A 15,065-nucleotide genomic window follows, 5' to 3' on the forward strand; every position below is an offset into this window, starting at 1 on the left:
GCTACCCTCCAGTCCCTCGACTTCTTGGCGCTGACGGAAACATGGATTACCACAGAAAACACTGCTACTCCTACTGCTCTCTCCTCGTCCGACCACGTGTTCTCGCACACCCCGAGAGCATCTGGTCAGCGGGGTGGTGGCACTGGAATCCTCATCTCTCCCAAGTGGACATTCTCCCTTTCTCCCCTGACCCATCTGTCTATCTCCTCCTTTGAATTCCATGCTGTCACAATCACTAGCCCATTCAAGCTTAACATCCTTACCATTTATCAACCTCCAGGTTCCCTTGGAGAGTTCATCAATGAGCTTGACGCCTTGATAAGTTCCTTTCCTGAGGATGGCTCACCCCTCACAGTTCTGGGTGACTTTAACCTCCCTACGTCTACCTTTGACTCATTTCTCTCTGCCTTCTTCTTTCCACTCCTCTCCTCTTTTGACCTCACCCTCTCACCGTCCCCCCCTACTCACAAGGCAGGCAATAAACTTGACCTCATCTTCACTAGATGCTGTTCTTCTACTAATCTCACTGCAACTCCCCTCCAAGTCTCCGATCACTACCTTGTATCCTTTTCCCTCTCGCTCTCCTCCAACACTACTCACTCTGCCCCTACTCAGATGGTATTGCACCGTCGCAACCTTCGCTCTCTCTCTCCTGCTACTCTCTCCTCTTCCATCCTATCATCTCTTCCCTCTGCTCAATCCTTCTCCAACAAATCTCCTGATTCTGCCTCCTCAACCCTCCTCCCTTTCTGCATCCTTTGACTCTCTATGTCCCCTATCCTCCCGACCGGCTCGGTCCTCCCCTCCTGCTCCGTGGCTTGACGACTCATTGCGAGCTCACAGAACAGGGCTCCGGGCAGCCGAGCGGAAATGGAGGAAAACTAGCCTCCCTGCGGACCTGGCATCTTTTCACTCCCTCCTCTCCACATTTTCCTCCTCTGTTTCTGCTGCTAAAGCCACTTTCTACCCCTCTAAATTCCAAGCATCTGCCTCTAACCCAAAGAAGCTCTTTGCCACCTTCTCCTCCCTCCTGAATCCTCCTCCCCCTCCCCCCCTCCTCCCTCTCTGCGGATGACTTCGTCAACCATTTTGAAAAGAAGGTCGCCGACATCCGATCCTCATTTGTTAAGTCAAACAACACCGCTGGTCCTGCTCACATTGCCCTACCCTATGCTTTGACCTCTTTCTCCCCTCTCTCTCCAGATGAAATCTTCCGTCTTGTGACGGCCGGCCGCCCAACAACCTGCCCGCTTGACCCTATCCCCTCCTCTCTTCTCCAGACCATTTCCGGAGACCTTCTCCCTTACCTCACCTCGCTCATAAACTCATCCTTGACCGCTGGCTACGTCCCTTCCGTCTTCAAGAGAGCGAGAGTTGCACCCCTTCTCAAAAAACCTACACTCGATCCCTCCGATGTCAACAACTACAGACCAGTATCCCTTCTTTCTTTTCTCTCCAAAACTCTTGAACGTACCGTCCTTGGCCAGCTCTCTTGCTATCTCTCTCAGAATGACCTTCTCGATCTAAATCAGTCAGGTTTCAAGGCTGGTCATTCAACTGAGACTGCTCTTCTCTGTGTCACGGAGGCTCTCCGCACTGCTAAAGCTAACTCTCTCTCCTCTGCTCTCATCCTTCTAGACCTATCTGCTGCCTTTGATTCTGTGAACCATCAGATCCTCCTCTCCACCCTCTCCGAGTTGGGTATCTCCGGCGCGGCTCACTCTTGGATTGCGTCCTACCTGACAGGTCGCTCCTACCAGGTGGCGTGGCGTGAATCCGTCTCCGCACCACGTGCTCTCATCACTGGTGTCCCCCAGGGCTCAGTTCTAGGCCCTCTCCTATTCTCGCTATACACCAAGTCACTTGGCTCTGTCATATCCTCACATGGTCTCTCCTATCATTGCTACGCAGACGACACACAATTAATCTTCTCCTTTCCCCCTTCTGATAACCAGGTGGCGAATCGCATCTCTGCATGTCTGGCAGACATATCAGTGTGGATGACGGATCACCACCTCAAGCTGAACCTCGGCAAGACGGAGCTGCTCTTCCTCCCGGGGAAGGACTGCCCGTTCCATGATCTCGCCATCACGGTTGACAACTCCATTGTGTCCTCCTCCCAGAGTGCTAAGAGCCTTGGCGTGACCCTGGACAACACCCTGTCATTCTCCGCTAACATCAAGGCGGTGACCCGATCCTGTAGGTTCATGCTATACAACATTCGCAGAGTACGACCCTGCCTTACACAGGAAGCAGCGCAGGTCCTAATCCAGGCACTTGTCATCTCCCGTCTGGATTACTGCAACTCCCTGTTGGCGGGGCTCCCTGCCTGTGCCATTAAACCCCTACAACTCATCCAGAACGCCGCAGCCCGTCTGGTGTTCAACCTTCCCAAGTTCTCTCACGTCAACCCGCTCCTCCGCACACTCCACTGGCTTCCAGTTGAAGCTCGCATCTGCTACAAGACCATGGTGCTTGCCTACGGAGCTGTGAGGGGAACGGCACCTCCGTACCTTCAGGCTCTGATCAGGCCCTACACCCAAACAAGGGCACTGCGTTCATCCACCTCTGGCCTGCTGGCCCCCCTACCTCTGCGGAAGCACAGTTCCCACTCAGCCCAGTCAAAACTGTTCGCTGCCCTGGCACCCCAATGGTGGAACAAGCTCCCTCACGACGCCAGGACAGCGGAGTCAATCACCACCTTCCGTAGACACCTGAAACCCCACCTCTTTAAGAAATACCTGGGATAGGATATAGTAATCCTTCTAACCCCCCCCCCAAAAAAAGATATAGATGTACTATTGTAAAGTGGTTGTTCCACTGGATATCATAAGGTGAATGCACCAATTTGTAAGTCGCTCTGGATAAGAGCGTCTGCTAAATGACGTAAATGTAAATGTAAATGAATGCTAAATAATGTATTGTGTCATTTTGGAGTCACTTTTATTGTAAATAATAATATATGTCTCTAAACACTTCTACATTAATGTGGATACTACCATGATTACGGATAGTCCTGAATGAATCGTGAGTAAGGATGATTTAGAAAGTTACAGACGCACAAATATCATACCCCCCAAAAAATGCTAACCTCCCCTCTTATTGTCATGATGTGAGAAGTTAGCATGTCTTGGGGGTATGCTATTTGTGCGTCTGTAACTTCTTACTCATCATTATTCACGATTCATTCATGACTATCCTGGTAGCATCCACAATAATGTATAAGAGAGGATCTGACAGTTGTAAGCAATATGGAGAAACTTCTACCTCGACTATCAGAAGGCAATGTAGAGCTATTGCCATATTACTAACACCTTTCAAATTGTCGTAAATCTCCACAAGTGCATGGAGTGTAGGGTCTTGGGGTCGATTTTAGATTGGGCTACTGTTCTGTCTCTGATGCATCTCAATGACGTACTTTTTGGCGCCGGAAAAGGAATGGTAAAGAAAGAGAGGGGGCGGGATTTCTTTCATCTGCCTGACCGTTGTTTGCTTCACACAATAATCAGAAAAACAACACCAAAGATTCCTTCCAAAAGCAAATGCGTAAAACGTTTACGGATAAAAGTTGGATTTTATATTAAAAAGGTAAAAAATAAAGGTCCAGGAGATTGAGGTAAGAGAAAGATTTCACAAAGCCTTGCAATTAACTTATTATCTATCTCTAGCTTAATAGCTAGCTAGCTAAGCTAACGTTAGCCAGGTGCACTATTGCTGCAATGATCTCGCCTAGGTTTTGTTCTAATTCAGCATTGCCAGTCATTGAAAGTAAATTATATAGCTATCTAATATCAAACGCAATTGTCTGTCCTTAATTTTGAATGTCTAATTTAACGTTTTAAACGTTTGGAAGAGCACACTTGTCAGTCCATGTTCCCTCCTGTCTGCATCCCTTTCGGTCATCGAACATGTTGTTGAAAGGACAGCCGGCCTCCTACCGCTAATGACAATTTCACACATTGCATTCGCTAGCTAAGAATAGATAAGAACTGCAACCAAATACAGCAAGATATAGCTTTAGCAGTTATGGCCAGTTAATTTATAGATTAGATTAGAACGTGATAACTGGGTAGGGGTCTATTGAGGTCAAATGTCTGCTACCGAGAATAGAGATTTCTAGGTAATAAAATTGCTTTGCAATTGTTATGGTATATATTTTCATATAAGAAAGAAAAAAGTATTATTTGACAGTACTGTAAGATATTGATTGACATCTGTGTTTTGTGCAGAGGGCATGGATGCAGGTGATGACCAGAACACGGGCTCTACCAATGGGAATGCTCCGTCTGTTGGGAACTCCCGCCCTCCCCAGATCGCCCACATGTCTCTGTATGAGAGGCAAGCTGTGCAGGTGATAAAAAAAAAAAAAATGTTTTAGGCCTTCTGCATGAATCATTATCTTTGACAATAGGGCGACTGTCTGCACTGAATGTTGAACTACTAGCCTTGTCTAGGAATGACCAGTCAAGAAGAGCATGTGCATACTGGAGGTTTGCTGGTATCAAATCCTAGATGCCATTGCCTGCAGTTGTGCCGTGGAGCAAGGCACATAACCCCCCCCACAACAACAGCTCCCCGGGCGCCCAGTGTCGCAGCCCCCCACACCTCTCCAAAAAATACCTGTATGTGTGTCTTTAGTGGTTGGGTTAAAAGCGGAAGTCAGATTTCGCTTGGACCTTGTGTGTATTTGAACAATAAAGTGATGTTAATCTTAATGAATATGATGTTGAGGATGATGGTGGTGATTTGTACACTCTAGGCCCTTCAGGCGCTGCAGAGACAGCCGAACGCAGCCCAGTACTTCCAGCAGCTCATGCTGCAGCAGCAAATCAACAGTGCCCAGCAGCTTCACAACCTGGCTGCTGTGCAACAGGTAATAATAACACAATAATAACGGGTAGCACAACAGCTAATAACATAATGAAAGGTAACAGAACAGGTAATAAAACAATAACAGATACCGTAATTTCCGGACTATTGAGCGCACCCACTGAATTTAAAAAATATATTATTTTGAACATAAATAAGCCGCAACACCTCGGCCGTCTGCTCTCTATGTGTTGACCCAGTCTTCGAGCTCATTTTCAAGTTCGGGCCATCTGCTTTTCTTCCCTCTGAAAGCTTTAGTTGTCTTTTTGCACTGAGTCAATTCCTCACGCTGCTGTTTCCAACGTCTTATCATCGACTCATTAAGACCAAGCTCCCGTGCAGCAGCTCTATTTCCTTTTCCAACAGCCAGATCAATCGCCTTCAACTTGAAAGCTGCATCATATGCATTTCTCCGTGTCTTTGCCATGATGAGGGTGACAAAATAACTACTGTAATCAGAATGATGGGAAGTTTGAGAGCGCTCGATTTAATCTAAACAGTAAACAAAAAAGTTGTTTGACCTTAACCCGTTCGGCAATTTCATTGGTCTAATGAAAGCTTCATGCCACCAAAAAACTGAGCACGTCACAGAATGTGTTTTTTTGGAGAGAAAAAATTTGAAAGCGGGAAAAATCCATATATTAGCCGCGTCATTGTTTAAGCCGCGAGGTTCAAAGCGTGGGAAAAAAGTTGTGGCTTATAGTCCGGAAATTACGGTAATAACACTAATGGGTAACACAACAGCTAATAACGCAATAATAACAGGTAATAACACAATTGCAGGTAACACAACAAGTAATAACACTATTATACCATGGCATTGTTGAATAGTTGTTTCTGATGGGCTTGAATGGCATTCTAGAGCATGCATTATTGCCCTATAACACACGGTAGAATTCAATGGCTATAGTTCATTCTTGCATGTTCTGTTTGAGCTTCTTTTGAAAGCAAAAGTTAAACTGAAAACATTGGTATTGTTGAATTTGATGTTCATAGCAGCAAGCTAGGTATGACATTTTGGTTAGCTAAACTAGCAAGTCTGTTTGTTTACTAAGACAACTGTAGCTATCAAGTAAACTTGCTAGCTACTTCAGTAGATGTTAAGCACATTTCTACCAGCAAATTAACAAATTTCTACCGGCAAATGTGTTCAATTATAGCCATGGTATAAAAGGGATAATCAACTCGGCACTTTGCGTTCTCTGGAAAATAATGCAACCCCGTGGAACGTCACTTCCACTTCGCTAGCGCGTCGTGGAACACACCTTGCACGTCATTCATTATTTTCCATAGAACACATAGCCCCTTGTTGATTATCCCTTACATAACAGGTAATAACACAATAACAGGTAATAACACAATAACACTAAGCAGAGGAATGCACTGCACTGTCACAATGTTCAAAGTTTTTACTTTCTCTTGACCTCTTTCATTTTGTGTTTTTCTCTAAGGCCACCCTTGCTGCTAGTCGCCAGTCCAACTCTCCCAACCACAGTGTGTCCCAAGCAACCACCACTGTAAGTTTCACAGTCAATAATTCAAATAAAACGTGGCAAGCATTGTTATCCTTAATTGCAGTTTCTTAGCTTTCTTTGAGATTCCTGACATATGGCAGCATCAACATTTTCCCTCTTGTCACAGGTCAATCTGAGCACCACCTCTGGGGGAGGGACCATGTCCAATCCCCGCCCCCTCGGCCCTGCCACATCAGTGACATCATCAGCGCTCAGCCAATCAGTGCTGCTGGGTGGGAACTCAGCCGGACAGGGCCAGATGTACCTGAGAGTGAGTTGAACGAGGAGAAGACTGATGTTTTTGTCAATTGAGAAGGAGCCTCTTTATATTCAATAACCTCTGACCTATGAGCCCACAGGTCAACCGCTCCCTCAGGGCACCCCTCGCAGCCTCCCAGCTCATCTTCATGCCTGGTGGCACAGCAACGGCTGCCGTAGCGACAGTTGCACAGCAACAGCCTCAGCAACAACAGCAGCAACAGGAAGTCCCTCCCATCTCCAATGCCCAATCCGACAATGACCAGGTAGTGACCACTTCCTGTTGTGAGAAGCATTTTCTTTTTTTCAGTCAACAGTTGTCTCTGCAGTTAAGATTTTGCACAGATAATATTGTTTCTAATTGTTTGCCTTATTTTCTCTCTCCCTCTACTTACTCTCTCAGGTGCAGAACCTGGCTCTCCACTGTATCTCCACTCCCAGAGTGGCCGCAGTGAAGACGGAGTTTCCAGACAGGAGAGACGCAGGTGAAAGGACTGATCTTTGCCTCCAATATGCAGACACAATTCTCTATCAGTTTGTGTGCCACTAAGATACAAAGAACTGTTTCTCTCATTCTAACTTTAAACATGCTTTAAACTCCCTTTATCAGCCAACTTTTCTCTTAGTCAACAACAACAACAGCATCCTCAGCAGCAGCAGTTCTCTCAGAACACCCAGCAGCAGATACAACCCCAGCAGCAACAAATGGCCACCAAACTGACTAGCTACACTCATCCCACTGCCACTGCTTTCCCCAGTATGAATGTCAAGACTGGAAACCAGCTGAATATGACCCCAACCTCTGCCACCTCAGTTCCCACCTCCCCCTCTCCCACGCTCCCTCTCTCCCAGCTCCTCCTCTCCCCCTCAGGCCTTTGTCAGGCCCAGGCGGTAACCACGGTTACCCCTGCTGCCACGGTGACGCACATCCTAGTCCCCACCTCTAACGTTCCTACCTCCTCTCAGGGCTACCCCATAGGTTCAGTCGCCCCCAAAACTAACGTCAACACCCAGACCTTGGTGGTGCAGCCACTGCAGCAGTCCAACACTAACATGGACAAGGTGAGCCACAGCTCTGGCCCTGTGCACATACAGCCCAAAACTTCACAGGGTCACCGCCTACCTGTCCAGCTGCCCCCACGCCACCCTCCACCTATCCTCCCGGCTCCGCCCAACACGGGGGGCCACCACCCGCCCCATGTCCCAGTCCAGCTGGTGGGAGCTAGGCAGGGCTCAGTAGGAAACTCCCAGGCTTTGGCACAGGCCCGAAGCTGCTGCCCCCAGGACAACGGCATCGCTATAGCCTCTACTGGAGGGAACACCACGGTAACCCTCTTAGAAACTAAAAGAGTTGGGATGTGTGTGTCTGTGTGTGTGTTAATCAAAACTTGACTCTTCCTGTTGCATTAGGCAAAGCCTGCAATTGGCTCATTGAAGAGGAAGTCGGAAACTGATGCAACCAATGAGATGGCAGTCGAACCTTCCCAACATTGCTGTCCACCAATGAGAGATTCTGCCCCTCCTCTATCTCCCGCCCCCACGTTGGACTCAGGTAAGATGTCTGAAGATATACTGTATGTTCTTGTTTAGTTGAATCCTATCTAAGGTTGGGGATTGCTTGATACAAGGATTTAGGGTTAAGATGTAAAACACAGCATGATTCATATTTGGTAAATTCAGGTTTGTTTTTTTAATCAATAGTGTAAATTCGTGTTTGTTTTTTGAATGAATAGTGTAAATTCCCAAACTCTTGACATTTCACCCACACTCTTTTCTACCCTGGTTCCCTCACTTCCTCTCGCTCTCTTTCTCCAGCTCCTAAAGCGGTGCCAGCCTTCTCCTCTCCCCCCACCCTGTCTCTGCCCCTGTCTTGGGGGGTGGGGGGTCAGGGAGACAGAGCCCCTCTGCCCCAGGCGGTGGTCAAACCTCAGGTCCTCACCCACCTCATAGAGGGTTTTGTCATCCAGGAGGGAGCTGAGCCTTTCCCTGTGAGTTCACATACCTGGCTAGCACCTAGCTACCTGCTTACCACGGATCAGGAGAGGAGCTGTGGTTTTGTTTGCACAGAACTTTGCTTTAGGGCCAGAAATTATCCTTCTCTAACACCCAAACTTGACATTAATTGACAGGTGACTGGGCCAGTGAAGGAGCCTCTAGCCATGGGTGTTCAACAGGCTGACAATGGAGGCCCTGCAGGTTAGTGGGTGGTATATTTTCTACCTTCCTTAAAGAATACACTCCATAACAGCTGACTGATGCACTAGCCTTTTAAAAAATGTGATTCTGCCTCTGGATCAGAGATCCAGTTGTCTGTGAGAGGTTGCAGTACTATAGCTTGATTCTGCCTCTGATCCAGTTGTCTGTGAGAGGTTGCAGTACTATAGCTTGATTCTGCCTCTGATCCAGTTGTCTGTGAGATGTTGCAGTACTATAGCTTGATTCTGCCTCTGATCCAGTTGTCTGTGAGATGTTGCAGTACTATAGTTTGATTCTGCCTCTGATCCAGTTGTCTGTGAGATGTTGCAGTACTATAGCTTGATTCTGCCTCTGATCCAGTTGTCTGTGAGAGGTTGCAGTACTATAGCTTGATTCTGCCTCTGATCCAGTTGTCTGTGAGATGTTGCAGTACTATAGCTTGATTCTGCCTCTGATCCAGTTGTCTGTGAGATGTTGCAGTACTATAGCTTGATTCTGCCTCTGATCCAGTTGTCTGTGAGATGTTGCAGTACTATAGCTTGATGCTGTACAGTAGTTGTCATCCCTAGCATAGGAGGCTGGTGGGAGGAGCTATAAGAGGACGGGCTCATTGTAATGTGTTTGACAACGTTCCATTTATTCCATTCCAGCCATTATAATGAGCCCGTCCTCCTATAGCTCCTCCCACCAGCCTCCTCTGACCCCTAGTCATCTCTGTACTAACAGTCTGACTCTCTCCTCACCAGTGTTGAAGTGTGAGTACTGTGAGAGCTTGGCTCCAGCCAGCCAGTTCAGGGGCTCCAAGAGGTTCTGCTCCAAGACCTGCGCTAAGAGGTACCCTAGCCATCTCACCTGTCTTCTCACTATGCAGCCAACAGTATTGACTCCTTGTTATTACCTGCTTTGTCCACTCTCCTCCAGATACAATGTGAGCTGCAGTCACCACTTCCAGGTCAGTAGGGGGCGAGCTTCTGCACGGCCGCCTGGTCCTCCCGTTCCCCCAGACAGCATCGTCAGACGCAGGGGTCCTCGCAGGAGTAGCTCGGAGGTCGCCTGCGCTAAAATAGCCGGCAGACATTTGCCTGTCAAGGAGGTAAAGTGGATGTTTCTGATCCATGAAAGAGTCAATGCAATAGAAATGTTGTTGTTTACTCTCCTCCTGTTTCAAGATTGAATGTCACATACACATGTACAGTGAAATGAGTTTCTAACCAGCTCTAACCCCAACACTGCAGTAATCAATAACAATGTAATACTAAAAATAACAAGGTACAACTGAAACACACCAGATAGAAAAATAAGAAGAACAATATAAAGTAAGTAAGCATACTATACTGAACAAAAATATAAACGCAACATGTAAAGTGTTGGTCCCATGTTTCATGAGCTGAAATAAAAGATCCCAGAAAATGTCCATACGCTCAAAAAGCTTATTTCTCTCAAATGTTGTGCACAAATTTGTTTACATAATTGTTAGTGAGCATTTCTCCTTTGCCAAGATAATCCATACACCTGACAGGTGTGGCATATCAAGATGCTGATTAAACAGCATGATCACCTTGTGCTTGGGACAATATAAAGCCAATCTAAAATGTGCAGTGTTGTCACACAACACAATAGATGTCACATGTTTTGAGGGAGCGTGCAATTGGCATGCTGATTGTAGAAATGTCCACCAGAACTGTGGCCAGAGAATTTAATATTAATCTTTCTACCATAAACCGCCTCCAACGTTGTTTTAGAGAATTTGGCAGTACGTCCAACCGGCCTCACAACCGCAGTCCACATGGTGTCAAGTGGGCGAGTGGTTAGCTGATGCCAATGTTGTGAACAGAGTGCCCCATGGTGGCGGTGGGGTTATGGTATGGGAAGGTATAAGCTACGGACAATAAACACAATTGCATTTTATTGATGGCAATTTGAATTCACAAAAATACAGTGACGAGACCCTTTTTTTTCTTTCATCTGTGACCAAAAGATGCGTATCTGTACTCCCAGTAGGGAAATACATAGATTAGGCCCTAATGAAGTTATTTCAATTGACTGATTTCCTCATATGAACTGTAACTCAGTAAAATCAATGAAATTGTTGCATGTTGTGTTTATATTTTTGTTCAATATGTATGTGTAATACATGCATGCATACATACAGGGTCAGTTCCAGTACCATATTTAAACTGTGCAGGCCTACATGTATGACGCTCTTCTCTCTATGATTGGCTGTAGTGTCGTTCTGAGTCCAGTCGCTCTGAGGATGTGTCCAGCTGTGACGGGGAGGAGGAGGAGGAGGAAGAAGATTCCCCATCACTCTCCCCTAGCTCCTCCCTCTCCTGCCCTAGGCCCGCCCACTGCGATCCCCATTTGGACGACTCGGCTCAAGGCAGCCTCCCATTGGACGAGGCCAACTTTCTGTCTGGGAGCCCCGCCCATTGGGGTGTGGAGGAGGTCTGCAGGTTCATCTCTTCACTACAAGGTCAGTACTCATTCATTAACAGTCAGTGAAGTAAACAATGAATAAAGAGTCTTCATAGTAGGGGAATCTGTAATAATGGAACCCATGGCCAACTGGTCAATTAGATCAGGGTTTCCCAAACTGGGTCCTGGGTCTGCGTTTTGGGTTTTTCCCTAGCACTACACAGCTGATTCAAAGCTTGATGATGAGTTGCTTATTTGAATCAGCTTTGTAGTGCTAGGGCAAAAAACAAAATGTGCACCCGGGGGGTGCTCAAGGACTCAGTTTGGGTAACCCTGAATTAGATCAGAGAAACCCAACAATTCTGGTTTGTTCCATAACCCACGCCAATGTGTATTTTAGGTTGATGTTCATTGCTAGTGAGCAGTCCCTTTTCATAGCGTATTCACTCTCTCTCCCCTCCCAGGTTGTGAGGACCTGGCAGCCCAGTTCCTGTCCCAGGAGATTGACGGACAGGCTCTGCTGCTACTCAGAGAAGAACACCTAATCTCCACCATGAACATCAAACTAGGACCCGCCCTCAAGATCTGTGCCTTCATCAACAGCCTACGAGACTGACGGGGGAGGGAGGGAGGAGGAAGAAGAGGGGTTCCATTGAACTTCAAACTGGGACCCACACTAGACTTGCATTAGTGACGTTTAAGCCTGAGACCAAGACTGAAAGGGAGGGGAAAATGGGGGTTGATTTTAACCATAAACATCAATCATTTTAGAAATGAGATAAAGGGGGTTGAATATAGGTAAGAAGGGAAATAATTAGGATATGCTTTGACTTTCCTGGACATTGAATGTGAAAAGAAATCTGTTAGTTATGAGTGAGAGGTGAGCATGGGCATCTGATAGTCAGTCTTTAGTGTTCCTGTTTGTGAGGTAAACTGACAAAGTGTGTGTGTGTGTCTGTGTCTGTCAGGAGAAACATATACTCATGTGACACTGCAAATGTGCTCACCTACAGTAACCGTGGCTAGCTAGCTAGGACAGTTCAAGTTGCCTTTTTCTACATTTCAGCGGTGCTATAACCATAGTGTTATTATTGAAAATGGTCCATTTCACTTTACTTTTCTTTTTACAAAGTGGATTTGTAATGTTAATGTAGATGTCAGTCCAGCCAGGCTCTAATCAAGTGTATGAAAGGACATTAAAGAGCTTTAATTAACATTTTTTTTTTTTTTTATTTCACCAGATACGACTCTGTTTTATAGCTTTGATCTTTTGTACTACAATCAAAGTTATTATTTTGGTGTGGAAGTTTTTCATGGAGAGGATGTAGTGAGTATTAGTAACTGACTGAACTACCTGAATATGGGTATTTGTCCTGAGAGGAGAGATACTGTGTGCAGTACTACCATTAAACACCTGTTACTGGAACTATGCTCTTTAGCTCTGAGTGTTGTTTGTATATGGCTGCTACAGATTCAGGGCTATTCAATGCCGGTCCTGGAGGGCTGAAACACTTCTGTTTTTTTTGTTTCTACTTGGTAGTTAATTGCACTCACCTGGTGTCCCAGGTCTGAACCAGTCCCTTATTAGGAGAGGATGAAAACTAGAAATGTTTCAGCCCTCCGGGACCGGAATTACACTGGACAAAAATATAAACACAACGTAAAGTCTAGGTCCCATGTTTCATGAGCTGAAATAGAAGATCCCAGAAATGTTCCGTAGGCACAAAAAGCTTATTTCTCAAATTTTGTGGACAAATGTGTTTATTTCCCTGTTAGTGAGCATTTCTCCTTTGCCAAGATAATCCATCCACCTGACAGGTGAGGCATATTAATAAACTGATTAAAGAGCATGATCGTTACACAGGTTTGCCTTGTGCTGGGGACAATAAAAAGCCACTAAAATGTGCAGTTTTGTAGCACAACACAATGCCACAGACGTCTCAAGTTTTGAGGGAGCGTGCCATTGGCATGCTGACTGCAGGAATGTCCACCAGAGCTGTTAGCAAAACATGTTATGTTAATTTCTATACCATAAACCGCCTCCAATGTCATTTTAGAGAATTTGGCAGTACGTCCATCCGGACTCACAACCGCAGACCATGTGTATGGTATTGTGTGGGTGAGCGGTTTGCTAATGTCAACATTGTGGCGGTGGGGTTATGGTATGAGCAGGCATAAACTATGGGCAACAAACACAATTGCATTTTATCGATTGGCAATTTGAATGCACAAAAATACAGCGATGAGATCCTGAGGCCCATTGTGAGGCCCATTTTTAAAAAAGTTATCTGTAACCAGTAAATCCATATCTGTATTCCCCGTCAATTGAAATCCATAAATTAGGGCCTAATGAATTTATTTAAATGGACTGATTTCCTCATATGAACTGTTTTTGTTCAGTATAATTAGCCCTGACTCTATAGCGGCATTTCAATGACTTGTAGGGTTCTCACTGCGCAATGATACAATCATTCAAGGCCAAACTCCTATAACACCTGGCTTGTAGAAAAGCATTAAGTAGAAGTTGAAAAAAATGACTAAAGAATTCAAAAGACAAAAATGTTTGGGAGCCACTGGAACAGAGTACTGCTGACCAATTCAGATGAGAAAAAGCATCAGTGTGAATGGTTTTAATTGACATTGGTAAACTTCTACATTGATTCACATTGTGGAGAGTGTGCAAATAATGTGAGTTCAGTTTGTGCTTATTTACAGTAGAACATCAACCACTGAACTCTGACCTTCCATATAGCTTGTACCAAATGTCCCACTCAGGTCATTTACCAAAGAACAAAAATTGTCACAGTTCCGGTCTCCATGGATTTAGCAGCTGGGTCTGGTCTGCTAAATTTCATTAACTGTTTATGAACCAGAAAAAAGGAGTGACAGATTTCGCTTCCTCTTCCGGGAGGTTTCATGATCACATGACCTGACCAGAACAAACTTGAGGCGCAACCAGGGTCCCGAGTTTTTCCGCAGGAGAATTAAACTCCGGCCTTACTTATGAGACAGACGTATTTAAAGCTAGAATCATTAATTAGTTGCTACATATATTTTTGGACTTAAAATGATAAATGAAGTGTAACAAAACAACTTATAAACACCTTATAAATCTCTTATGAAGCCTGGTGTCTCCACCCATGTGTTCTTTCAGTCCCTCAAATCACAACAAAAATAATGATTATTAGTCATATATTATTACTCCTATTACACAATAATTTTGAAGACAAGATCTGTAAACCTTCATAAACAGCAGGGATGGGCAACTCCAGTCCTCGGGAGCCGGAGTGGTGTCACACTTTTCCCCATCCCTAGCAAACACAGGTGATTAAATGAAATGCATTCTAAACTGAAAATCATGATTAGTTGATTATTGGAGTCAGGTGTGTTAGCTGGGGCTAGGACACAAGTGCGGCACCAATCAGGCCCCTGAGGACTGGAGTTGCCCATCCCTGATATACAATATATACACTACCGTTCAAAAGTTTGGGGTCACATAGAAATGTCCTTGTTTTTTGTCCATTAAAATAACATCAAATTGATCATAAATACAGTGTAGACATTGTTAATGTTGTAAATGACTATTGTAGCTGGAAACGGCAGATTTTTTATGGAATATCTACATAGGCGTACAGAGGCCCATTATCAACCATCACTCCTGTGTTTCAATGGTGTTAGCTAATCCAAGTTTATAATTTTAAAAGGCTAATTGATTATTAGAAAACCCTTTTGCAATTATGTTAGCACAGCTGAAAACTGTTGTACTAATTAAAGAAGCAATAAAACTGGCCTTCTTTAGACTAGTTGAGTATC

At 45.2% G+C, this 15,065-nt stretch overlaps 1 protein-coding gene across 2 annotated transcripts; it reads left to right on the forward strand.

The window, feature by feature from the left end:
- The first annotated feature begins 3,436 nt into the window (after positions 1–3,436).
- Positions 3,437–12,678, forward strand: LOC106576792 (polyhomeotic-like protein 1). Of its 2 annotated transcripts, none has more exons than XM_014154205.2 (15): positions 3,437–3,616; positions 4,230–4,351; positions 4,760–4,873; positions 6,321–6,386; positions 6,511–6,654; positions 6,743–6,907; positions 7,045–7,126; positions 7,252–7,967; positions 8,052–8,193; positions 8,457–8,629; positions 8,771–8,837; positions 9,584–9,671; positions 9,759–9,930; positions 11,064–11,310; positions 11,717–12,678. In XM_014154205.2, the coding sequence occupies exons 2-15, from the start codon at positions 4,235–4,237 to the stop codon at positions 11,866–11,868; spliced, it is 2,445 nt and encodes an 814-aa protein (XP_014009680.1). In that variant the 5' UTR covers positions 3,437–3,616; positions 4,230–4,234; the 3' UTR covers positions 11,869–12,678. The 2 variants fall into 2 exon arrangements, with proteins under 2 accessions (XP_014009680.1, XP_014009690.1); XM_014154215.2 differs by having other exon boundaries at positions 3,439–3,588.
- The last annotated feature ends 2,387 nt before the right edge of the window (positions 12,679–15,065 follow it).

Source organism: Salmo salar, chromosome ssa02 (assembly GCF_905237065.1).
Source record: "Salmo salar chromosome ssa02, Ssal_v3.1, whole genome shotgun sequence".
NCBI classification, from domain to species: Eukaryota; Metazoa; Chordata; class Actinopteri; order Salmoniformes; family Salmonidae; genus Salmo; species Salmo salar.